The sequence below is a fragment of the Passer montanus genome, unplaced genomic scaffold, assembly GCF_014805655.1.
Source record: "Passer montanus isolate IOZ18808 unplaced genomic scaffold, ASM1480565v1 scaffold27, whole genome shotgun sequence".
Taxonomy (NCBI): Eukaryota; Metazoa; Chordata; class Aves; order Passeriformes; family Passeridae; genus Passer; species Passer montanus.
The window spans coordinates 7,773,718-7,801,317 of NW_024367372.1; the positions used below are offsets into that span (position 1 = coordinate 7,773,718).

General features: G+C 36.6%; 1 protein-coding gene across 2 annotated transcripts in view; it reads right to left on the reverse strand.

Annotated features, from left to right (window-relative positions):
- Positions 1–11,056: 11,056 nt before the first annotated feature.
- VRK1 (VRK serine/threonine kinase 1) overlaps positions 11,057–27,600 on the reverse strand; it is a 29,134-nt gene continuing 12,590 nt past the window's right edge. For both annotated transcript variants that reach the window (XM_039712863.1, XM_039712864.1), the window contains exons 8-13: positions 26,995–27,127; positions 25,681–25,801; positions 24,746–24,804; positions 23,737–23,915; positions 19,687–19,780; positions 11,057–12,412 (exon numbers count right to left, since the gene is read on the reverse strand). In XM_039712863.1, the coding sequence (XP_039568797.1) occupies positions 12,330–12,412; positions 19,687–19,780; positions 23,737–23,915; positions 24,746–24,804; positions 25,681–25,801; positions 26,995–27,127 (669 nt within the window). In that variant the 3' untranslated portion in view covers positions 11,057–12,329. The remainder of the gene's footprint in view (positions 12,413–19,686; positions 19,781–23,736; positions 23,916–24,745; positions 24,805–25,680; positions 25,802–26,994; positions 27,128–27,600) is intronic.

Genomic DNA, 27,600 nt, shown 5'->3' on the forward strand with positions numbered 1-27,600 from the left:
ACATAAATTTGCAATCTTAAGGTGATTAATGTAATTCCCAGTCCAGGACTGGCCAGATGATTGGTTCAGTGCTACCCTTCATATTTAAAAGTGAATGGACAAGAGAAACAATCCAGGACATACACTACTCATCGTTTGTGACTTAGAAAAGAGCTTAGAGAAGAACCTGTATAGTTTCCACTGCAGATAGATAGCTCCTTGAATTTGACTGAATAGACTGAGGCTGGTTTACTTCACAAGGCCTCCACAGGACATTAACATTGGACCTAAATAATTTAACTTGACAATTAATCAAGAACAAACATTTTTCAGGGCTTATATGAACTACCAGGAGATGAAGTGACATGTGCTGTCTGGGAATTTTATATGCAATTTAGTACCTGACTTAGCATGTGATGCTGAGCAAGCTGAACTGTGTTTCTGGTCCCCTGTTTCCCTTTAAAGGGAAGAAGCTACCTAGTTCCTAGATATGAGCTTCTCCTGCTGATGCTCAGTTCTTGCAGAATAACTTAGCATCTTTGGAAAAAAGATGTACAAAAACATTATTGATCCCAAATGTTTAGCATACTCTGTTGTTGCACCCAATGAAACAATCAAATATAGAACATATTCCTACAAAGCCAGCATGCAGAAAATGCTCTATTGTCTCTTTCTGCTTTATCAAGCAGCCCACAGAATTCTTTAGAGGCCCTAGTCAATACTATTTAAAACATCAAGACTCATTTTACACTCCACGTTCTTTGTAATTTCTCTTTCTCTCAAACAGGTAATATACTACTGGGAAGAATACCTTCCCTTTATAATTACACCACACAAAGCTTCAGACATACACATTTCAGGTGAGTGCCTGAAATTTTGAAGGCTCTCATTATCCTTCTAACACAAAGAGACTTTCTGGGGGGCCACTGCTTTTGGGAGAAAGGATGTGTGTTTTATTTCCACTCAATGTTACAGTGAAATATAATGTCATGACCACTTCATAGACTTACTGGTGACCCATTTTGTGAAAAATCAAATCCACCTTTTACATATGCATAGCTTTATGATAATGCAACAACCCATATAGGATGGCCCAGCAGCAACTGGTTCCAGCTTGTCCCTGCCAATCATTCAGCTTCCACTGCAGTCACAGGGCTAGCATGTGCATCTTGACAGCCCTGGAAATTACTCTAAACCATTTCATCACATTCCAAACCAACACTTATTCTGATTACAAAGTTAATAGCTTGAAATGGACATTCTAGAATTAACCCTGTGAGCTGCTAGATTGGTGACAAGGAGACAGCAAAATGTGACACAGGCACCAGGCTGAGTGACAATACCTGGTGATGCCTGAGGCTCCACTAGTAGAAGAAATGTTGGAAAATTGAGGTAATTGTAGATTTTTCATTTCTTCATTGGCCTCCAAAAGTTTGTTTTTCATAATTGACTTTGACATGTGACTTAATGTGTGACTTAATGTGACTTAATGCATTATATAGATATTCTATAAGAATATATATATCTTATTCCCAAAAAGAAATTATCAGTGATGAGGCATAATGATGCAGCTTGATTGGATACTTGGCTATTTCTCCACTGTTTGAAGGCAAAAGGGAATTTCTCAGGAAGTTATGTGGAACTCTTGGGACAGTACAGGTATTTAGAGCTGTTCAGCAACTACTTTTGGCCAGTACCTGAATGATTTACATCCAGCCCAGTAATGGATGATATTAAAGTATTATGAGCCAGGGAAATATGATTATTTCTTGGTTTAAAAGGGGCTTTAAACTCTACTTAAGAAAACAAAAGAAGTCCCAAGCCATATTTTAACAAAGGTTGTACACCCAGCAGGTTTCGGTAGTTCACTGCAATGAGCAACAATATTAGCACTGTAAAGGGGGCAGCAATAACCAGGGAACAGCAAAAGAAAATGGGACTGTGCTACTGACTACAGGTGTCCCCTGGATTGGCTTAGTTGCAATGTAAATCTATTCTCTGATTGATATCAAGCCCATCTAGAGAAACATGTAAGACAGGAATGAACCAAATTAATCTCATTCTCTAGGACTTAACAGGTCTGAATGTGGATTTTATATGTCTGTACAAGCTAAAAAAGAGATTCTGGTGATGGAAACTTTGCAGAACAAAAATATTCTAACCTGAATCCACACAATATAAAGCATTAAGGACATCTTTTTATCTTTGGAAATTATTTTACAGTTAACTGACTAACAACTCTGAAAATAAAGCCTCTTTTAATTCTCTCTCCTTGGATTTGCAATGGGAAGGATTTAAAGAACTATATTTGATCCATTAAGTTGAAGTACTCACAGTACTGTACATTGTTTTAGTGTACTAAATTTAGTTGACTTCTGTCTCTTTCAATTACCCTTCTAAAAAGGATAGGTGAAAAATAATATCTCTCTTTATATAATTTGGTTTGCTGTTGATTAATTTTCCTCTTCTATTTCTTGTTTATGTGTTGCAGGGTAGGAAGGACAAAATAGCTTAAGGAGATAAAAAGCTCTTTTTCTGAGTTTGAGCTTGTAGATTCTTCCCTTTCATATTTTTGTCTCATCAGTATAATGTCAGGATCATTGATAAGGACAAAAAAGTCTAATGGAGAATGGACTGAATCTTAACCTTGGTAAAACAGACCAACAGTAAGAAATCCTGAAAGTAAAAATAAATTTCTACACATGCTATCCTCATCATTAGTATGAAGAAAAACTCAATACAAGTTTTATATAAATAATCCACTGATTAGTCCTCTTTTGGCACAGCAAAGGACTGTAGAGGAATAACATGCCCTAATTCTTAAAAGAACCGTGCTCTGCATCAGAGGTACTCCTCAACGTTTCAGAAATAGTTCAATTCCATTTGGTTTCACTTATGTGTATGCCCTCTGTAAGCTATGTACAACTCTTAACACCACTCAACCTCTCAAAAGGAGGTAGAAACCAGGCATGAATTCTGGGGCAGGTCTTGAACTCAACTGCTGCTTTGCAAAGGATGCAGCAGTGAGAGCCAAAGGGTTTCTGACTGTGATGTCCTCCAACCATCAAATGATAATCAAATACTTTGATGAGGAGGAAGCAAAAGAAAAGATTAATGTATCTTAGTGATCTGTTAAAATTTCAAAAATAGTAATTGCTGAACTTGACTGCTCTAAAAACCTTTGTTCTGAAAACAGAACTAGGCAGCAATGACTTGCCCTGAATTTCTGCAGAGTCTGAATGATCAAAGATCAGTTGAAGTTTTATTCACCCACCTTGTTTCACTGTTTAGACTGGGCTGATTGTCTACAAAGACAAAAAAAATACCCCAGGCCTTCAAAAAGGAAGGAAATGCTCTAATTCAGAGAGACATTAATTATTTCTAACCTTCTTTTCTAACTTTTCCAACCTTCTCATTGGCCTTATATAAGTCTCCCTTACTGTATTTGATAGTGGTTCATTGATTGTCAGGATTGATCTACCACTAAAATTTAATGCAGAAAATCAGCAGTCATCCCATATGTTTGATTGATTCCTTCAGAGAAACACAAAGCAAGAAATCCAGATCCTGGAATAAGACCTGGAAGAACTTATGACAGAATGGAAAAAACTTTATAGAGCATCCTGTGGCAATAGGATGGGTAGGGTAGGGTAACACAGTATGGTATCAAAGGCAGAAGTAATGATCATTAAATGTACGTGGAACTGGGACTTATGATTTCCTGGAGACAAGTGTCTCTGGAGCAGCTTTCCTAAAATCCCTCCTTCCCATCCACCCATCAGATGTTCCCTACCCTTTCTCTTGATGACTGTCTCCTTCAGATACAGAGATGTCACCAGGGGGAGAGAAAGGACCACATCTGCACCATAGCTAGTACAAACATAGTTAACTGGCAGTGCCTACAAATTCTGTTATAAGGTGTGTAGTTAAGCAAGTTTGATAGTCTTTTGTGGGCTGATGGCTTAAATAACTTGCCAGCAGATCATACACTAGAAACATGTCACTGCTTGTGATACAAGAGCAGGTGTGTTCTTGCCCATTACTGGAATGCATCTTCTGAGGCAAGGTTTGAAATTTACCAGTTCAGACAAAGATATCGTCTTCAGGTTGCAACAAAGGAAACAAAAGAATGGAAATCTCTTAGTAGACATTATTTTTTTTTAATTATAGATATTTATTTAATGAATGCTGTTCCTGTTAAAGTTCTACTTTTTGCACAGGCACCCATTCCTAAGACAGAAAATTATGTCATTCCCTCTGCCACCAGAGGTCTGGATCCCTGTTTGACTGGTGTTCTACTAGAATAATCAGCTGTTGGGCACATAATATCCCCTGGCACTTGTCTGAAGAAGTCCTGCAGTAGAAATATAACTTGCAATTCTTAGCTGGACACTCCATTTCTTGCTGCTCACCTATATTTACTATTCATGCATTCAGGCAGGTTTCCTCAGGGGACAAAAATTCCCAGTGGAATGTTATATGACTTAACAAAATTCTTTGTCCATCTTTCATTCTAGATACTTGAGACTTCAAGAGATAGAGTCTCTCCCCTGGGGGCTATTAATATATTAAGAAACTCAAACACTCCTGAAAAGCCATACCTAGATGAGACATATGCACAGAAAATAATCATTCCTGTGAAGTAAAGGAATACTTCAGTGGCTGAATGTCATACAATTGGATAAAATTATTTTCTAGAAGAAATACTTCCTTGGTACATTTCATTCCCAGTTTGATGGTCTTTCAGAAAAACTAATAGGATTGTCAAAGGCAAAATGATAATGTGGAAATGCAGAGAGTGTGGGCTTCTCTGACAGGTCGTCAGATGTTTCTGTAGGAGAGTAGAGTGAAAATGGATGGAAGGCAGAGAACATCTTTAGAACTTATAAAGATCGAGGAGATGTTAAAGTGGAAAAAAGAAATAAAAGGAGAGAGTTTAGGGGAGAACAGAGAGGAATCTCACTCTCATGCACTGTGTCTCCTTAAAAGCTCCATGTAATATTACAGTCCCTGCCAAGCTGCAGAACTCAGGTGACCCACAGTGATCTAGTCCCCTAGTACTGTGCAGGGCTCAGACTTCTGGTCCCAGGGCTCTGAACATTGCAAGAGTGATTGATTAGAACAGTGCAGCAAATGGCATTGCCTGTGCTGAAATGGGGAAGAAATCAGAGGCATAGGATTGAAAGAGACAGATGAAGGAAAGACACAAGGCAGATGGCTCTGTCTTGCTTTTACCAGGCAGATGTGATGAAGAGGAAGCAGCAAGGCAGCCACACTTGTAAGCAAGGCCCACATCTTGAATCATCAGCCTGGGGCAAGAGCCTGTCCAGAGCAGCCACTCCATTTCCTCAGCTATAAGCACAATGTTGTACCCTGGCCTTCTCCAGTGCCCACCAGTGCCCCAGATCTCCCTCATCTCACCTCATTTTCTGTGCTCTTCAGGGCAACATGAATTTCATTAAGGCTAATAATTAATCTAATGAGGCTAAATAATTAGTCTAATAAAGCTAACATACTTGTTGAATAATCAAAATACTCCCTTGAAAGGCAGAAGGAAGAAGCATATTGCTATGAAATAAATAGAATAACTAATAAAAGGAAATTAATTTTTATCACAGACACTCAACTTCTCACATTCTAGTGCAGCAGGTATTATGCAGAGGGGTCAGAATAACTAATAAAAGGAAATTCATTTTATCGCAGACACTCAACTTCTCACATTCTAGTGCAGCAGGTATTATGCAGAGGGGTAAGAAGATAACCACATCTTCAAAGAGCTTATAACAGACATTATGAAAAAAAACTGTGAAGAATGCAGCAAAAACACATACACATTTAAATACTTTTTTTCTCACTCCTCCAGCTCCTCATTAACTTGGACACAGCACCCATAGTTAATCAAAGAATGTCAAGTTCAAGTATAATTTCTGTGGTTCATTTAAAGTTACTGGTTTGCAGCATGGAATTTCACTTCTGAATTACTCATTCCTTGTTAGGGTCTCACTTGCAATTTTGCTCCTACCCCTAATCTTTAAAGATAATTCAGCAGTGTGCTTGACAGCCAAAAATATCATTATCTTCATAGCAGGTAAAGGATATACTTTCAGAGGAACATAAACTTGATTTTCAAAGATAGTGGTTACCTGCAGCCTTTACTGGCTTCAAGTAATATTTTGGGTGCTACTACCTTTGAAAGGTCAGAATTTCAATATAAACAACTGGAAATCACCCCCAAAACAGAACAGTTTCCATTCACTGAAAGAAAAGTATTCTGGTCAGATTTAGAGAAAATCTTGGGCAGTGCTTTCACCAGAAATGGATGACAAATTTCAAAATTGTTTTTAAAAGGGCTTTGCCATGAGGGAGGGAAACAAGCAATCAGTGACACAACTCACTGCCACACATAAACCATCTCACATATGAGGATAATAAAGGCAAAAACTGTTGTTAGTCTCCAAAGAGATTTATCAGGTGATACCTGGTCTGGATAAGTGTTAATTTCAAATTCTGGTTCCTTCTACATTTGGCCACACCAATTAAAAAGCCCAAAGCCTACAAATTACTGATGATCAGCTCTCTCAGTGACAGAGGAAACCAGTTGTTACACCACACCCAGATATTTTCAGCACTACATTGTCTTCTAAATGTGATGTTCTTTGCTGTATATTTTTTTGCTGTGGCTATCACCAAGTATTGTTAGAAGTGAGTCAGGGACTGCACATTTGCTACTGCAGATCCACCCTCACCAATCCAAGGGAAACAGCTCCACAATGAGAGATTAGTGAGAATGTAAGAATAAAGGCATTATTATTTTTTTATAGATATATCTCTTTTCAGAAAGGAATTCAATTTATTACTTACACTGTTTTTGTTCAGGTTTAGCAGGAGATAGATAAAATTAGCTGGAGGGTTACTTACTTTCAAGTAGATCCAGTGTTCCACTCCTCTCCTGGCAGAAAGAGAAAGCACCTTCAGGTTTTCAAGGCACAGCTCGTGTATTAGTTGTGGTACAAAGTAATTTCTTTTAACATTAAGCTGTGCAATTCACCAATTCCCAGAACTGCATGTTAGAGTTTGCATTCTGAACAAAGCTAAGTACCATCCCTTCCAGGGCTCTTTTGTCTTTTAAATGCATCCTCCTTGGTTGTATTTCATGTTATTGTGTTCTCACTGCTTCTGTATAAATGAACATATTAATCCTTAATTTTCTGGGTTTCTAGCTCCATTTGCCAAGGAAGAATTTTTCTTCTCTCAGAAGCTGCAGATGCAGATTCCCACTGTGCCAGTTTCTTCCTGGTTGCAGTGGTCTGGCAAAAGGAATTCATTCAGGAAAGTTCATAAAAATGTATATTTTCTTTTCACTTTTACTATACTTCACAGCTGTCTCACTGTGTTCTCATCACCCTTCCTTTGAATATACTTATGAAAGCCCATCACAGCAGCTGAGGTCTGCAAAGTTGGAAAGCTGACCTTCTAAGACAAGAGGCAGAAATATGGGAGCCAATCTTTCTCCTATCAAATGACAGCTCCTTCACAACTCTTTTACTCTTAGGGGTACTCCTGAGAAAATGCAAAACCTCAATTTTGACTTGTTGCAGCATTCTCAATGGGGAAGAAAAAGCTTCACATATAGCAGCTTACGAAGCTGTGAAACTTGAGAGCCATTTCACAATTTCAGGTATTTATATGCAGAACTAAATGCAAGGGCATTAAAATCTGGCATGGAAGACTACATGGGCAAAATATGCAACAATCTGGAAGAAGACATGTTTTGGTAGGACAAGATGAAACACAGACTCCAGAAAGAAGTACCAGCGCAATACTGTTTGCCATTTTGCATTTAAAAACGTGGCACATCCATGTAAAGTAGTTGAATTGTAGCAGCCAGTTAGAGCTGTTGCATGTTTCTAAACCCCAAACTGTTGCTATTCATGTACCATTCATGGAGATAAAGAACTTAAATGAAGCATCAAATTCATGGAATCATCTTTCTAAGTCTTCAGCTGCTGAAGTAATATGAGTGGTAATATGAGTGAAGAAAACTGAAATGCCTATGAGTTAGCATGCAGTTGCATAAAGCTATCTAAGATCCCAACTAGGACTCCAGGACTTTTCAAAAAAGTTGATCCCATCACATCTGCTTTCTCTCTGCCTTTGAGAAAGGACATAATGAAAATCACTTCTCACAAAGAACAGATTCCTTCTCCCTTTGAGTACCTCATCTTTGCAAAGAGTCCAGCAGCCCCAAAAACAACATGGGAGGTAAAGGAATTGGTATTTACTGCCACAGAGCTTTCCCAGTCAGTTTGATGTTGCAGTGCCACTACAAGCAATGGGATCTGACTCTTGTTCAGAGCACCAGCTCTGTTCTCTTTCACATCAGAACTGATAAAACTTGGAAACTCTACTTTAGATGTCCCACTACATATGCTGGCAAAAGCAGATATGTACTGGTTATTAAGACACAATCTGGAGTCTGCCTCACACCTCCTACAATGAAGCTACTGATACTCACCTATCATCACCTATACAGGGCACTGCAAACCATCCTTGAAACAGCTCATCAGCAACTGGTAGACTCTCTATTAAAGCCATAGCAGCATTATTATCTGATGTCTTCCCAAAAGTAAAGATTTTTTTTAAAAGCAAAAAAGTCTGAGAAAGGCATTATTAGTCACAGGATGAACCAAAGGCAGTTAATCTCCTGTCTACACCTTAAGAAAGAAAAGAGGAGAAAAAGCTAATTTAAACAAATGCTACTAGGGATAAAAAATTCAGACTGATGCTATATTAAATTGCATGGGAGGCTGAGGTATCCAGCCATGATCTTCAGTAAAAAAAGAAAATTATAGGGTCTATCAATTAGAGAAGTGGTGCTCTGAGCCTATGTGCTGGCAGGCTTACAGTTTTTTTAATGTCTGGCAGGATGTTTTACAAACTAAACTCAGCAAGATGACAATTCCACCAGAAGGTGCTTCAGATGGTTTTGCTAATAATTTTGATCAGCTGAAATGGAGAAAAACATCATTTCATTTATTTGGCTTTTCCAGAACCTGTCAAATCTGAGCAGAACCATTAATTGCCCCCTTCTACATCTCCCCTTGCCATCTTTCCCACCTTTGTCCAGAAAGGACACATTCCAACTGATTTACTTTTTCTACAAGTATTCTGCATATCAGCCTTTGTTCCCAAAACAAACTTTGGTCATTCTTTGTGCACTTCCTTTCTAGAAGGAAGTGCCATTTCTTGAGAATATTCATTGAAGGCTGGTACTGCTACTGCTGCAAAGATGTAAGTGCTAACCACCATATATTGGCTTTTGTTTTAATAGCCTTTTAACCAACTTTGTTAATGGACTGAATGCAATTTAGATATGGAACTTGGCTAAAATGTAGCTTCAATTGGCTATTAAAATTTAAGAGCCAACTAAGATAGCTAATTACAAAAAAGCTCCAGTGATAATGCTAAGCAGAATTAGTAATAGCAAATGACAGTCTGTCTAGTCTTATTCCCAAAGGGAAAGAAACTCTTAACTGAGAAGTCAACCAGACAACGTGCAGAAAACCTAATTGTATTACTGGTATTATGGCATCCCAAATCTGGCAGCTCACTGGGACAAAACAGTGAGAAAAGTCTGTCAAACTATTCAGGAAAGCAACTGACCCCCTTCTTAATGCTAGCTGCAGCAAATATTAGAAATTATTATTTTATATTAATTTATTGGGAAATAATCCTGTAAAAATTATCAAATCGTCACCATCTAAAAAATATGTTATATCCCTCCTGAATTTGACTGTCTCTCCAGATATTTTAGATTAGGGGGAAATATAAACAATCTGTCTGCAAAATGTTCAAGCACTAAAAGAAGCATTCTGTGCTTCATTATCAATATCCTCATTACACCATCAGCTGAAGTGCTGACTAGTTCTCCTGTGAAGATTTATCATGTATGGTGGCCACTTTGAAACATAGGTAGCGGAGTCTTTAACATTCCCTTCTCAAGCGTCTCCCTGCTGTGCCTGTAAATGTCAGTCCAGTTTTTTCACGGCTGCACGCACAGATTAGAAACAGCAGGAGAGCTTGGGAGTATGACTACAATACTAGTAAGGACACTTGTCTTCATGGCACTGCTCAAGTGATTCTTGGAATGCAGGACCCTGCTGTTTTCTAATATTTACACACAACTGGAGTCATCAAGAGCAGTAAATGCAGTCTAAAGGCAGCTTGCTTCTTTTGTGTTAGGAGCTTTACTTTCAAACGGGGATGTCAACAAAATCCGACTGCACCCTCCGCCTCTCGTGAAGTGCTGTGTTTCCCCATCAGTGCTTTGCAAAGCAGGGGGAACACGTGTGTGCAAGCATGCACTGTATGCGATCCATACGGCAGCGCTGCGGGTATGATCACAGCCTTCCCCTCCGCTCCTCCTGCCCGGCCCACGCTTTAAACACTACTGCAGTTACAGCGAGCTCGAGCCTGGGGCTTTGCAGTGCCTTGTGAGCAGAGACAAGCCCTGAAACAACATTCACCTTGAATAAAAAGCACCCTTTTCCTTCACAGAACACCTGCCAGGACATCTTTTTCCGGGACATTTTTGGGGTGGGAGGAGGTAGGGGTGGCTTATGAAATTCGCACCTCAAAACATTCTTTTCAAATATATGGAAATAACTGTTTGTTCCATTTGGCTTTGGTGGTGTCAAAAGAAAACACACTGCTTGAAAACTTGGAAAGTAATCAAAGGAAGTTTACGGGTAAATAAGTTACTAAAAAAATCAAAATGTCAGACAACTGAAGTACAAAAGAATGACATTAACTTTGAGTATGTGACAAGGAAGAGAATACAGTATGCCTTCCTGACAATAGCTATGCAGAACAGTGCAACGTACTTTCTGAACAAAATGATTAAACGAAGTCATTAAAATGATAGTTTGATTTGAGGAGTTTTAAACATGAGAGAGGCTTTAGCAATCCTGTTTTTACATCTGAAATGAAAAGAATGCTACGCTTAAAGCTGCCAGCCACACTTTGCTAATACCCAGGAAAACGAACCTAACAGTCAACAGAAATGAGAAAGCACCTCTTAAATATGGTATTCCAGTTTTATTTCAAAACAACGGATTCCCTTGTTTCAAACATAACCTCATCATTCATTCATTCAGCGTTTCATGCTACAACATATTCATTTAATCTCATGAGTTGCTGTGCAGGCATTATACCATCAAGCAAGCTGGACATCCACACGAATACACTCTCACTGGCTCATATGGATTCCTTTTGGTTTGCCAAACTTTTGGTTGCCCTGATAAGAATGATGTTCATGTCTTATTATGTGTATGTTGCAGTAGATATATGAAAAGTAGCAATGCTGAATTCCAGTTGAATTTACACTGAAATGCAACACTCTATTTTTTGACTTACTTACAACTCTGAATAGAGGACTCAAAGCTAACCAAGAAGTGCTTGCACAAAAGGATTTGGAAGATTTCATGTTCCTCAAGTATTAAAAAGGTAAACCATTATTGCTGTGGGAAGCAGATGTGAGACAATATTTCACTGGAACTAGATCCTGCACAAAGTTACTCACAATTATATTCTAGTCTTTTCACTAATATAAAAAGAAAACCTGAGGGGGTGGTTGAGGATAGGCATTGGCTCTTGGTTTGTTCCTTTCTTTGCCCTGGGCCCTTTGTCTGAAATTCTGGTCTCTTTCTTTCCAGAGAAACTGTGAACAATTAGAAAAGTGATACAAACACAAATACTATGCAAAAAAAAAGGGCTAAAATTCAGTACCTGTCTTCCAAAGAATTAAATGCATTTTATACAAACTAGAATGGAAGGACATGATTTTTGCCTTATGCTCTATTTTTAATTCAAACACTTGAAACATATTTAAAAGCTATTTATGCTTTTTCAGATTTCATCTCAGTGTGCATTTAAGTGACCACCAATATAACTTTACTCAGAACTGTGAGAAATCAGATGCAACACTGCTGTTTCTTATACAGTATCCATAATGAAACCATTAAATAAGGCTTTATCTCTACATTACAAAGTAGGAAAAAAGCACTCTTTTTTAGTTTGCCTTTAAGACATGAATTCATGTATATAAAGAATAAAAATGCATCCCCACTTCAGAAGCTGGCAAAATTTTGCATTAGTATTTACGTGTATATAAATTATGCAAATATTTTAATAAAACATTTATTCTTCAAAAACAGGTACAAACAGCAGTCCATGTTTTTACAGGATTCATCATTTAAAAAGGAAAGAAAAATATTCCAGTGCTACCAACAACAACAAAAAAAATCGGAAATGAGCCACAGAGCAACTTAATTTGTTGCTCCATATATTATTTACTTCTGGACTCTCTTTCTGGTTGCTGTGGTCTTCTTGGGTTTTGGTGAGGTCATCTTCTGGGTTCTGGCAGCAATTGCATCTGCAATTCAAACAAAACAAAAAGACCAACCGTGTGTTAAATAAAATAACAAAAACAGATCACAAGAAAAAAACTTTAGTTTTTAAAAGTATAGCTCAAATCAAATCATTCATTGAGCTTGAAGTGGAGATGGGGAATACGCCATGGACAGAGGAGAATCTTCAACTATTTCTGGAGACTGACCTTCTCCTAAAAAAACATATTGTTCAGCTCAACTTCTCCAAGAGTATCATCACATGCAGTTGAGTCATGATGCCATGGACAGAGGGGAATCTTCAACTATTTCTGGACACTAACCTTCTCCTAAAAAACATGTTGTTCAGCTCAACTTCTCCAAGAGTATCATCACATGCAGTTGAGTCATTTTTTAGCTCATCTTCACCAAAGGAATTAGATCTTCTACAAAATCTACACCACTCCTTCCTCCCTACATGCCAAATTTTTAGTTTTATAATGCTTTCCAGTATTAAGCTATTTTTTGGATCTTGTGCTTAAACTCATCCAGCTCTGGGATCACAATTTAACCCCAGACAGTAACTCCCTACCATGCAGAATTGATTCACTCACTCCCCCTCCCTTCCCAGTGGAAGTGGAGGGGAATTGGAAAAAGGGGGGAAAAAAATCCCATGGATTGAAATAGGAACAGTTTAATAATTACAATAAAATAAAACATAATAATGAAAAACTAAAAAGAAAAAGATTAATTATCACACATGTAAAAAATCCCCAACCCACAAAGTGATGCACAATACAAGAGCTCATCACTCACTGACTGATGTCCAGCCTGACCCCCAGCAGTAACTGGCCCCTCCCAGCAAACTCCCCCAGTTTATATACTGGCTATAACATTCCATGGTCTGGAATATCCCTCTGGCCAGTTTGGATCAGCTGGCCTGGCTGTCCTCCCTCCTGGCTTCTTGTGAAGCTCCTCATTGGCAGAGTTCAGGAAACTGGAAAGTCCTTGACTTAGGGGAAGCACTGCTCAGCAACAGCCAAAACATCTGTGTTATCCACATAATTCTCATACTGAATCCAAAACACAGCACTTCACCAGCTACTACAAAGAAAATTAACTATATCCCAGCTGAAACTGGGACACTCAGCTACAAAATTTTGGTCTGGTATTCTCACAGTTTAGTGACATCTTAGAGCATTCTGAATGGAGTCCATACAAGGGGAGGTAGGAAGGCACACAGGTGAAAAAGAAAGGAAGATTTCTCCTTGGCTATGTCAGCTGTTAAATCAGCTCAGCTATCAGTGCAACTGTGCCTACAGATCCAAACTATCATCTGACAATATTTTGTTAACAAAGGTAAGGAATAATCCCATCTAAATAAGATTCCTAGTAAACCTGGCAGGCAGGTTGTTCAAAAAGACCATACCTAAAAGCAATAATAAAAACCTCCCTGCACTTTTATTCTTGCCTGCCTACTACCAACCAGGAAAAAGGAAGAAAACAAAACATCACAGCTTATTTCTGTGAATCGCATTCAACTGCAGTCACTTTGACAAAAAAATATCACACATAATAAAAATTTCTACCTTTTTGCATATACAGTAACAATGAAATATTTTTCATCTCCTAGTCATGTAATTTTTTTTCTTCTTAATCCTAAATTCCTCCCTGAAGATAGCATGCCTAAGTACTTCAGTTCTTGCTTGTAAAACTATATATAATTCCACAATCCATGTCAAGTGTACAGGTAAAGAAAAGCAAAACCAAAGTTCATGGAACTCCTGAAGAAAGAAGCTGCTTGCTTAAGACAACAGCCTTTGAGCAGTGGGAGTCACTGATCCTTGAAGCTCAATGAGTCAGCTTGGGTGAATCAAGGAGGCAGAGAACAATGAAAAAAAAAGCTTTACAAAAGAAACCCAGCAGTACTGTATATAGTTCTGGGCTCTGTCCTACAAAAAAGGTCTGAGAAAAATGGGGAGAAAAAGTGGTTTCCAGTTTTCTAACAAAAACAAGAAGAAAACACTGAATTTAACTAGTTTATCTGAAGAGAGTAAAAAAAGGAGACATACAATGTGCAAAGGTCACTGCATAAAATGAGTGTGATTTTCATGTCCACAGTGGCTAGAACTACTAAGCTTATGAAAAATACGTATTAGGCAATAAAAATATTAAAATACTCCCCCTTATTAAATCCTTTGTAATAGTAAGGACAGTTAAATATTACAAGTGCTCTTGACCAGGGAAGTTTTAGAATAATCATACAGGTTTTAAGATAAAATATTGGCATCTATCAAGACTGATACCAACATAAATTGATTAGACTGGTGTGTAGAGCAGATCTCTTCTCGATGTCCCTTCTCATCTTCCAATTCTACGTACACTGTTTTAGAATCACACAAGTCTTACGACTAAGAAATAAACTGTGCTCAAGTCAAAAGATTAAAATTTTTATAAACTTACAGAAGTTCCTTTGGTAAAAACAAAGCCACTACTTTCTTGTTTAAATTGCCTTCTTTGATGAAAAGGACAACAGTGAGAGATTTGGAAACATGAAAGCACAACAACTGAGCAGATAAAATCAGGTAGGATTTAGGTGGCTGTTAAGTTATATCATAGGTTAGAATATCTGAAAACAGAGCAAACATCAAATGTGAACTTAGGCCAGGCTGCAGTATTTAATGAGTTAAACACCAACATTCTCCAATCAGTTTGGTCAGTTTGAATATGGTGCCAATAAAGAGATACTTTTCTTTTAAAGAAGATAAAAGACAAAATCTTCTTTTAAGAAGACTGTAAGAAGATCAAGTCGTCTTTTAAGAAAACCCTTCCTTTAAGGAAGAGTCCTCTGACAAGCTCTTTCGTAGTTCAGCCAGGAAATCCCTGCCTAACTGAAAAAATCTGGTGAACAACACTTCTCAGACCAGCATTTTTCAGTGCTCTGAAGATGCTGAAGAAATTGCAAGGGCAACAAATAGTAGTTGTAGTTAGTTGGCTTTTTCTGTTTTCACAGCAGCTCTTTTTCTACAGGAATTCAGAAATACGACTCAGAAAAACAATGAGAGGCCAGAAGAATGCAAATATGGACTTGAATTCCAGTAAATATATGACTGTGGGGTGGGGATGAGAGAGAAAAGTCAGTGAAATTGTGAGATGGAGCTTAGCTTTAGCTACTCTGTTCTGCCAAGTACTCCCTTTCCTGCAACAAATAAAGCAAATACTTTTCATATTCTCATAAGGAAAAACATCAGAACACAAGAATCTATTATTTATGATTTTATGCCTGTGTATTTCTTACAGATAACATCAAATATATGAATGTTCTTTTAAAAATTTTCATATAAAATTGTTCTAGATGAAACTGAAACTGGTTTACTTCTATTTGCAAAAATTGCTTCACTGAAGATATTTCAAAACACAATTGTACATAAACAGAAATCATTTGTCCCATGCAGCATGTGTCTGAAATTAACCTTCCTCTTTGCCACACAGCAATTTGTAGGAAGAAGGCAGTTTAATTCAAAACATTACTTGCAATCCTGCAAAAGGTTAGTTCCCTGTAAAAATCTGAGTCTCTGCAGTATGATTTTTCTTTCCTGTAGAAAAATTTCCCTTGCAAATTTTATATCTGAGTTTGAATTGCAATACTTACTTGTTCAACATACTGCAATTCATCTTCAGGTCACATAAAAACAACCAAAAAACCAGACTAAACCTTTTTTCTTAAATTACTTAGCTCTACATGTAAAGTCATTATACAAAACCTTACATATGGAAAATTTTTGTTACAAGATGTTTTGTTTTAATACTTTTTATTAGCAGCAAACAGAAGAAAGTCCCATTAAATGTTAAAAGGGAACATAAATTACTTAAATTTTAAATGTGTTTAAGTGCTAGAAATTATCTGAAAATATTGTACAGAAACAAGCCTAAAACACAAAGGTAGATTAAATAAAGAACTGTGTTCCAAGCACACACAGAAGTACACAGTAACACTCCTATATTTTACATGTTGGACACTAATTTTTTCTCTTTATCATGATTAGTGGCACATGTTCAAAGTAATTCTCACTGAATTTGTCACTTGCAAATTGCAGAAAAAACCCCACTATTCATGAAGAACCACAAAGATAAATTAAATGTAAACCAGATCTATTTTAACTTCCCTATCCACAATATTTAAAAATTTTTAACATTAAAAGCGCCTCCTACCACACCTTTTCTAATTTAAGTAGCTTTTAAAGATCCTCAAACAATTCTTTCTTCCTCCCCCTACAATTCTGGGACTCCCCAGCCCTAGCAGACTTCAATACTGGCAGACTTCCTATGGCCACTGAGCACCTTAGGGTACTCAAAATACCACACAGCTGATCAGGATCTTTTGGGGACAACTAATCTTTTGGACTGGAGAAGACAAACTGCATAGTCAGATGTGTTTAATGCTGATGAGCTGAACAGCAAGAGGCTGCACAGCTTTTGCTATTGCTTTCTGTTGAACATTTATGAGATGTTGTTTGAATACCTGAAGAGCAACCACCATTCCACCATATTTATGCCCCTTAGAAACCAATAATATAGAGTTTCACCAACTTTTAAAGCATTCCTGTATGACTCAACCTCAAACTGTACAACTAAGAGGAATCAAGAAAATATCCATTTTACTGAACTTTAGGATTTTGAGGATTTTTTTTTTTAAAGTCACAGGAAGAACCACTTAATGGAGAAACAAGTCCATGGTAACACAAAACTAGTCAGATCTGGAAACACAGTTTTAAGTATTTCTATAATAATCAGCCCTTTTCAAACTATAAAAGCATCAGAAACAGAAACTATTATGATACAGTTGCCCTTTCCTTCAACACAGGTTTATGAATCATGTAATAGTTGGTAAAGTTTTTAATTCCAAATTTGGAGAGAACCAAATGAGTAAGTACATGTATCACATTTCACCTGAAAGCATTTTATGTACTCCCTCTACTTGGTATTCATTAAAGCGAGTAGTGTAAAAAGGAGAAATTAGAGCCATTTCATCTCTAACTTTATTGAACTAGCAAGTTTTTCTCATTTAAGCTTATGTTGAAAATCTATACAGCCTCCCAAATACCTTCACTTAATCTGAAAAAAACTCATTGTTTAGAAAAAGCTGATGTTACCACCTGGATTGCAATTCTTCAAATTCTTTTCCATCTCTTTCTATAAGAATTTCAATCTACAATCCCAGGAAAAAGTAGTATAATATAAGAAAAGAAAGTATGTTCTGTGCACATGTATCAAATCACAACCAGAAAATAGTCAACTGTATTAAGTATTTTGTTAAAAAGTCTTAAATTATATCTAAAATGTTAAAACTGTGTCAGCATCATATAAGCATAAATGCTAAAACTGTGTCAGCATCCTTCTATTGCTTTGAAAGAAAGTATAATCCAAGTAATATTTTTCAGCCACTGACAGACAAGAGAATTTATAATAAACTGAAGTCAGTAAGTAAATACACATTCAAAAACCAGAAATAATCACTGGCCTTAACAATTAAAATTCTATAATATGAACAGCTGAAAATGACCAAAGCAGAGTCACCTCCTGGAATAACATTAGCTTCATTCCTTGTACTTTGTGCCACACAATTTGAGTAAGTATACCAGGGTAAATCCAAAACTCACCAATATTATTACTGTCTTTGAAAGCTTACAGTTTCCCATCCTGCAATACTCCATCAAACTGTTTTTAAACAAGGACATTTGTTTTGGGGTAGACTTCAGTCCTACTGCTTTATTTTTACACTATTTGACCACAGACAACATGTGGTATTTTACTTAAAATTATAAATCAAAAATTCTTTAAGAAAAATATCTTTGCTATTACATGAATTCAGTTCACATTTACATAAAGGCACTACAAGGTTGGATCCATAAAGCAGTTTAACTGGACACTCACCACCAGCTTTCCCTATACAGATCTATTGAAGATTTCTCACATTAGATTTTCAATAATCCTACTTTATCTGTCCATGACTTTTTCCATACTGCACTGAAACTATGCCAAACTATGTTGAAATAATAGCTTCAGCATTTTCTATGCTTATAGATAATCCTTTCCTTGACTTTAAACATGCTTGCTTTTGGAAGCTGCTGCTGTTAGCCCTTGGCTTTAACACTGTGCAGAGGAATCCTGAGGAGTCAGCATGTTCTAACAGTGAACTGGACAAGACAGAAGGACAAAAATGAGAATGAGCAGAGAATGGCAAAATGAAAATATATTGGTTCAGCTACCAATTTTTATCACCTAGCAACTCCACCAGCTTTGGGCACTATTTAATTGGAGCATAATCCTTTCTTACATAGAAAGTTGAAATATTTTAACTTTATTTAACAAAGTTAATCTAAAAGGAAATTACAAAGGAACAAAAGCACTTGAACTGCTAAAGGTTCTATTGGGTATTTTATGTGGCTGGGTTTTGGTAAGCTGAGGGCTAGCTTCTGTGGGGAGAGGCCAGCTGCTCTCCTGTGCCTGACACAGCCCTTTCCAGCTGGCTCCAGTACAAACCCACTGCAGGCCAAAGCTTCAAAATAAGCCCATTGTAGGCCAAAGCTGAGCCAAATTTGTTTGTGGCACCTCTGTGGAAAGATTTAAGAAAGGCAAAAACCAAATCACTGGACAGGTAGAAAGGGAGTAGCAGTGCAGGGAGAAGAAGGGGAAACAGCAGACAGAACACCAAAGTCAGAAGTGGAAGTGGTACTCCATTGCACCAGAGCACATATTCCCTGTAGCTCAGGAAGGACCCAGAATGGAGGAGATATGCCCTGCAACTCATCTCATGTGAGAGCCCAACCTGGTAAAGATGGGTATTTCCTGAAAAAACTGGACCACCTTTTTTTTTTTTTTTTTCTCTGAAAGACTGCAAGCCAAAAGAGAGAGCACACACTGGTGCAGGGAGAAAATGTAAGGATGAAGGAGCAGCAGAGACCACAGCACACTTCCCCTCCAGGACCCCTGCACCGAACAAGAGTGGTAGAGTTTAAAGTTAGGTTGAGCCTGGGGAAAGGGGAATGAAAGGTGTTGTTTTAATGTTTGTTGCTATCCTAATCTATTTTAGATTTGCAATATATTACATTTATTTTCCCCAAGTTGAGTCTGATTTGCCCAAAACAGTAAACAGTAAAAGATTTCTTCATCTTTGTTTTAATTAATAGGTTTTCTCATCCTATTTTCTCCTTCTGTCCCACTGAGGAGGGCAGCAAGTGGCTGTGTGAGGATCTGGACTTTAGCAAAGGTATCCTGCCACACCAGTACATGTGACTGTCAGAACAATCTTTTGACTTACTAGAAATAGCAGCTTTCTTTTTCTTTGGACTTTCTGAGTCTTCCATTTTTGCCTCAGTGCTCTCAGTGGCTGCAGCTGCTGCCTTTCTTCTTTTCTGAAAAAAAAAATTACAAAAATTAGCAGTTGATCTCAAGAGCAAGAAAGACCATGTAAAGCAGACAATATCCTCACAAGGTATTCTCTTCTTGTATATTATATATTATAAAATGTCTCCAGTCGTAGAAAAATGTATTCTTGTATTAACACAAGAATACTGTTACTAATCCATACACAATTTGAAACAACAGTTCCCCGATCTGCAGATCACTTTATCAATTGAAATTTTGATTTAGGAAAACATGAGGTGTTGTGATCATAACCTGTTTGGTTTTTTTTATCTCACACTGAATAAATGTTACATAAGGAATAACCTGAAAAACTTAGAGAATGCAACATTTTATCCCAATTAATTGGGTTTTCTAAATAAATATTATCATATTAATTGGGTTTTCTAAAAAAATTACACTACATTAAAGTCAAGTTTGTTTGGATCCTTGCTTCTTAAGGCTTTCTTTGGCTCAAAAGCAGCTAATAATCACTGACAGTAGTTTTTGGTTTTTTTTTAATAGCAACCATGGGTTCTGTTCCATAGAAAGGTATTTGCTTTTTTTTTTTTAATAGCAACCATGGGTTCTGTTCCATAGAAAGGTATTTGGAAAATCTAAACTCTATTCAAGGTACATTATCTTAAAACCTCTAAATGGATAAACTCTTATTATCTGTGTATCACAATTAATCTTACTATTGCAAAGTATTCCTGAAGTAGTTATGGAAAATTATTGTTTTAAAGCCATGATTTCTGCAAAAGATGAAGTGACCTGTATCAGACATACATGAAAAGCATTGAACACCAGCGGAATTTTACCTTTCCTTCTTCTTAATTTATTTATTTTTTAATTGTGTGAGACTAGAGCTTTACTAATACAGCTTTAAAAGTGGCTACAACTTCACACAGCTCACGGGAGAAGGGGAGAGTGCATTACATCTTTCCTTTCCAAAGTGTTGCTTCATGATTACCATCTAAACCCTGCTGGGCTGAACAGATTGGTTCGATAATTACATACAATAACTGCAGTGGGCAGGTAACCCTCAGCTGGCACAGGGCAGCTCCCCTGTGAGAACTTCCATATGCAAACTGCACTGATGGAGTGCATTAGGTACATCTTTCCTGCCGGTGCACAGGCCTGATTACCGCCAGCCAAGACTCCAAGGTTAGCATGTCAGCAGATTTGTGATGCATTAGGCAGGAATAAACACAGACACTTTTGTTCATTCTGACCAAAATTAAGGAGGACTATTTCAGTGCTGTACTGCTTTTATATGAGAGATAATGCATTCCTCCCAATTGTACTAGGAAACATTTTAAATGCTCATCCGAAAAACAGATATTCAATACATATTACAGAAAAGCGAAATACATTTATCTTGTTTCCAAGCTTATTTAATAAAAAGTGGTTTCTTAATCTTGATGCAGGTGAATTACATAGCAGTAGAAATCAGGCAGCATTCATCTGACAAAAGCAACACCTGCACATCTGAACCTGAACATTAGAAGGAACCACAAATCACTAAGATCTGTATTTTTCCAGGCTACTTCACTCCAAATATTTCCCAGACACTCTTCAGCATTGAACAACAGTAAAATGTGGTCCTTGCTCTAAATAATTCAGTCAAGAGCTTGAAATACTTCCTTCAATACATGGTACTGCTAGCTTCTTGTTTGTCTAGAACTACTAGAGAATACCACACTCACAAACTAGCGTGTTTACTATACAGGAAAAAAAAAAGGAAAAACCTCAAGCACATCTGTGGACTATGTTTAATTTACTCATACATCTGGGGAAACTTGAGACACGATATAGAAAATAAAATGCTAACTTTTAATACAGCAGACATCTGTGACTTTTACCCAGATACCAATACTGGAGAATGACTCAGATTCCAGAACAACCATGTTTATATGTAACATATAAATGCCTACCATGGCTCAGTTAGCTGATAGCACAGGAGAAGTAAATACTTTCTTAGACTGTAGGATTCTCCTGTGCTATCTCCTAGCTATGAAACACCATAACTTTGGAATGTCAAATAACACTGTTTTAAGAAAATGTTATGGTAGATTGTACCAAAAGAAATGAAGAATAGGTGTGTTAAGACCTGCTGTGATTAAAAGATAGTAGGGCCAAAATGTCATAGATATTTTGTGTTAGAGGTTACAATCTTCTCAAGGGTGGGTGCCAGACTCCATTTTTCTTTTTCCAATTAGGCATTAAGCATGTCAAACAAAATTCAGCATGTGGTAGAAGATCCTGGCTTTCAGAGGCAAAATGCTACTGATCAATGGCAAATTATATTTATGGAGAGTAGTTTTAATGAAGTTTGGAATTTGGAGATTATCTTTAAAACACTAAGTCATCTTCTACCCTAGCCTATACTGCAGCTGCTACACAGCCTACAAAATTCAACATAGAAGAAAGCGTCATCTGTCCTGGTGTTTGGTCAAAAGCAAGAAGGTTATGATGTCCATCAATCTTATTCTGTCCATGAAGTAGCATCAAGCCCACTGAAACATGAAGCAGACAGCTGAAAACACTTACTCATGTGGGCCAGTATCATTCCCTGTTTTATCTAAGTGCTTCATATTTGTGACAACTGAGTAAGCTGACCATGCACGTGGTTTTCAAAGTATATTTAAAAAAAAGAAATCCAATGAATAGGCTTACTTCTACTTGATGTCAGGAGGTAAGAACCTATGGAAAAGGATTATCCCACCCTCTGGGAATGGTCTTCACTGATACAGGATAAAAAAACCAAGATTTTTGAAGTTTTTTTTGCATTGCAAATGTGCACCAGACATCTCTGCTGGACAAGGACGTTACAGGTCACAAATGTTGGCTCTGCAGCAGGCCAACTTACTCAGCAAAGAAACCAGCCAACCATTAAAGACGGATTATTTTTTCCCCAAAATACAGGTCTCAAGCCGTATCAAACCACAGAGGGACCAGAACTTACACTATCAAACTCTACTTTTGGAGGGACATTTACACTCAGTTCAGCAGAAAATATTAGTATAGAGACCACAGCTGTATGATTTTAGCCAAAATACTATTTACTGGGCAAAAAGATCTAAGAAATGCTGAACATGTATCTTCAGAAAACTTTAGAATCATTCAGGTTTTTTTACTTCCTGCTTTCCCCCATCTTTAACACACTGCTGATCGTGTCAATAAGCAAGCAACATACTTGTACTATTATTCTGTATTATAATTCTCAGTTCCCTGGTTCATGCTAAAGGAACCAGTAAACTGCCCACCTGCTATTAACAAATGTAAATAAAGAAGTAATAAATGCAGTTTGAAGTAGAAGATGATAATTACTGCTCCATTATGTGACCACCTTTTTATGGGTATAAGCTGCTTTAACATACTTTCCCTAAACCTTAAAAAGTCTTTAATGCTGTATTCAAATTGGAATTCAAGTCCAGTATTTAAGGCTTCTTAAATACAAAGAAGAAAACAGCCCTAGCCTACCAATACAGTTAAGACTCAAAAATAACAGATTAGTGAAATCAATATGTGAATTCCAGAATCAAATACTTGCCATAAAGATGCATATTTAAAACTCAGCTTTTAACTAGCCATGGAAAGGAAGCTAATACAGAGCAAAAACTAGGCTAATCTTACATGTACTTTGATCCATTCAGAGTTTTAACAATTGAAAGAAATAAGCAAAAACCAAATTAATGTTCAAATATCATTGTATCTAGGTAAACAAATTTTGTTATCTAAGGTACTATCTACTATGAAAGTAACTCTATAAACATCATTCTGTATTAAGTTTTATTAACAATTAGTTAAGTTTAATTAGAAAAATAACATGTGCAACTAGGACTTAAATATTTCACTATTTGATTATTTACTACTGGATTAAGTTACCACACCTACTTCCAACATCACTAACTCTTACTCAACCAAATGCAATAAAAGAGAACATGAATTTTTAGAGTAAAACCTTTTGCACTGGATTTCTTTGAAAGTCTCCATTCTCCGCCAAGCCAAAGTCAAGCACACCATCATCTTTTTGTCCAATGGCCTTGAGACCTTGCAGAAGTATTTCTCGGAAATGCTGATAAACAGGTTTCTCTTCGTAGCTGAGTACCTTCACCTTTTCCATATATTTGGCTATTTCATCTAAAGAAATGGCACTTCCAATTAATTTCTATTTGAAAATACTTTAATCATTCACTTTTAACACAAAAGAGACAGAAATTATGCATGCACTACTTATGCTATCCTTGAAATGGTTATTTATAAACTCATAATAATTATGTCTTTACTACACATTTCAGAAAAAAATTATACCAAGGTTCATTACCCAGTGATGACAGCATCACTGTTTTTTACATGTTTATTGCAATGAAGAAAACAGTCAGTCGTAAAAAACCCTAATAGGCCAATTTTCACCAATGAATGCTTATTTACATAGTATTTCTTATGTCTATATTTAAAAATGTGGAAAAGGAAATTCAATGTTATCTCAGAACTTCATCAGTTCAAAACTGAAATATATACTAAATAATACATGAATCATTAGACCACTGAAAAAACAAACAAGTCACACTTGAATGAGAAAACTCTTCTGATCACCAGGAATAGTTGAAAATAACTAAATAGTAAGATCCCAGGAAAGGGTATTTCTAATAGAGTCAGTTAAAAAAAATAATGTACTCAGCAAATCACCTGTGACAAATAGGAACAACCGATACTTCAAGACTGCACTACTTCTTAAATTTCCGTATCTAAAATTCAGTTGTGAAAAATAAATTTACACATCTCATGTTTGAAACGCTTAACCGGAAACACCAGAGTGTCTGTAGTGTAACTGCAGCCAAAATGAAGAGTCTAGAGACTTCCCTTCAGCAACAATTGAATTCATGCTACTTTGTTGTTCCTGATTGAAAGGAAGAATTAAAATAGGCAAAAAGTTCAGTAAAAAAGTATTTTAAAATAGCTCCTCTTACCTGGTTTATTTTTCCCAGGAAAGCATTTGTCCATCAAAATGGAAATATTATCTCTACATCTGAAAAACAAAATTAGTCAAAACTACTGTTTCTTTTGAATTTTCAGTCTTGTCCTGTTCTGATGAACTATTTATGTACCCAGTTTGGGCCACTGTCTGATACAAGAAACACTACTGCATAAGCCTCTGTTATGACTTAGTATAGCCATTTGTAGGTGGCCAGCACATTTCAGAACCTGATAAATGCCAGATGGGCCATGTGAAACAGTTTCTGATTCTCAAAAGCAAGTAGAAGACAGAAGAAAAAGAAAAAGGTCCATTTTCAACCCTCACACACCAATGCTAAGGAAGACAAATAACAAATACTTGTTAATGAGACAGAAACTGCTGTGCTGGGACAGCTCTCTTCATATTAAATATGTCACAAGAGAAGGCTGACCTGGGCTGAGGGGAAGACGAAGGGATGTTAACATTGAGATTGAAGGACAAAATGAAAAATAATTTTAAAATCCCATAACAATGGTGCTCGAGCTGGAATGATGCTCAAAGACATTTAAGATTCCCCTTTAGCCTTCATTTCTGCCACATGCATGAGAGCATGGTGTTAAAGGGACACACACTCCACACTTCTCTTCCTGTAATGCATGACTGATGGTTAGCTGCATCCTGCTAAGAGTGCTTTTGGCTTCACCATGGCAATTCTAAAGTGCCAATACTGTGGTGGAAAAATAAACATCTCAGACACGCAAAAGAAGCCAGCAGAACAGTACAACTGAAGTTTAATTATATGTCAAGGATACAGGAGACATAAAAGGAAAATGAGAGATATACACAGTAAGAGCTACTCACCAAAAGGGAACATACTCAAAGTACAAAGCATTTCTACAGAAAGATATTTTCATTCTCAAAAGAGAATGAAAACAAATAGTTTCTCACCTGATTTTTGAGTCTCTGACAAAATTTGGATCTTTCAAATTATCTTCCCATGGTAGATGGCCACTAAGCCAATGAATCATACAGTAACCCAAGATCTCCAGATCACCACGTCTTGATGGTGCTAAATATACAAGCACATACAAAAAAAACCAACCATAACATTAGTTAATAAAGCACACACAGCTTAACAGTTTATAAACAAATTTATACATATGTTAAGACAATGCTAACACTACTTTATCTGTTACGTATGTCTTTATTTTAGCATGAAAGCTAGAAAGGAAAAAAATATTGTTCCTACATCTGGAAGGATCACTTCTTTTTCAAGCCCTTTATTAACTTCTTCTATTCAAAGACATGACATGCTGCAGTTATCCCAATTTGGGAAGCTTTTTAAGTACTCAGGTTGTGGAAAAAAATAGAACAAGCTAGTGAAATGATTGACTTTCAGTTCAAAATAGTTTTTACTTCCCTTCATCTATAAAAAGGTAAAAGTGCTGAAGCCACACCTCCCCCCAAAATATTCTACAATGCTGAATTATTTTACATGGTCTGAAAACTGAACAAAGGACCATATGAGATCAGATCCCAAAGCCTTCACAAAAAACCCCCTCTAGAAATAAGCAACCATAAAAAAACAATTCACATATACAATGACCACAGACTACACTAGAAATATAAATCGGCAGATCAAGTTGTCTTTGGTTATGTTCAGCTTTAAGTATCCTCAAGTATACAATAATTTTCAACAACTGTTATTTTTGCAGAAAACACTCTTATGCTAATAAAGCAAAATTTAAGAAGCAAGAAAAAGAAGTTGACATTCACTATAAATCCTCAATGATTAATCAGACATAAACCTGTCCTTTACATATTCAACCTTTTCACACTGCTTGTTTTTTGATGTTCAGTGACTATAGGCATAATTAATTAAGTTTTTTTGAGTTAAGATGAAAAATATCTTCACATTGATAAAAGCAACTACTTTTCTCCTAAAACTAGGACCTATTTTTCTATCAAAATCTCAGAAGCACTATTCTATTTCTACTTGGTTAATAAAAAGCAATATGCTGAACCTCTTATCTTTATAAATTAAGAAGCTCTTAAGAAAGTTACATTAAAAATACAATTAGTAAAAGTTAGTAGATAGAAAAAAAGAAAAATGCCAGCATAGCACATAAAGAAAAAAAAAGGGAAAAGCATTTTTTTAGAATCAGAAACCTGATTTGTTTATTTGTCGCAACTGAGTTTTTTCAAGTCTTTTATTTATAAAAAGGATATGCAAATGCCTCTTGCAAAGTTTTACATCCTTACCCACACCCTTGTGTGCATCAATACTGGTATATTCCATAGTTCCATCATGGCACCTTTTAGGATCCTCTTTATATACTTTGTGAACTCCATCAGGACAGTATCGGTAGGCAAGTCCATAATCCACCAAGTACACCTAGTAATTCCCACAAAGCATTTGAAGGTTAAAGAACTCTAAATACAAAAAATTACACAAATAATAAATGCAACTCCCAACCATTCTCATAACTCCTTTGAAAATATTAAGAATGGCAAGTTGTTCAACTGTGAATGATTTTCAGTACTTTATTAATCTTAACACATATGACTTGAAAACAATGTGTCAGTTAGGTTTCATTGTTTTCCACAAAGCAGTCTGATCTGGAAGTCATTTCTTGCTGCTACAGAAGGCAAGTACAGTACAATAGTTATTACCAGTAAAATGAGATTTTTAAAAAGACAAACAAACCCAAGTAACAACCAAAAAAGAAGTAATGTCCACAGAGTTATAGCACATTCACTGTGCTACCCTCTTTAAAGTCAGTTGACCCATTTGAACAATACTGCATACTACTACTTCTCACTAACAACATAATTACTCTAAGAGAACTGAAAGTACTTACTATTTTA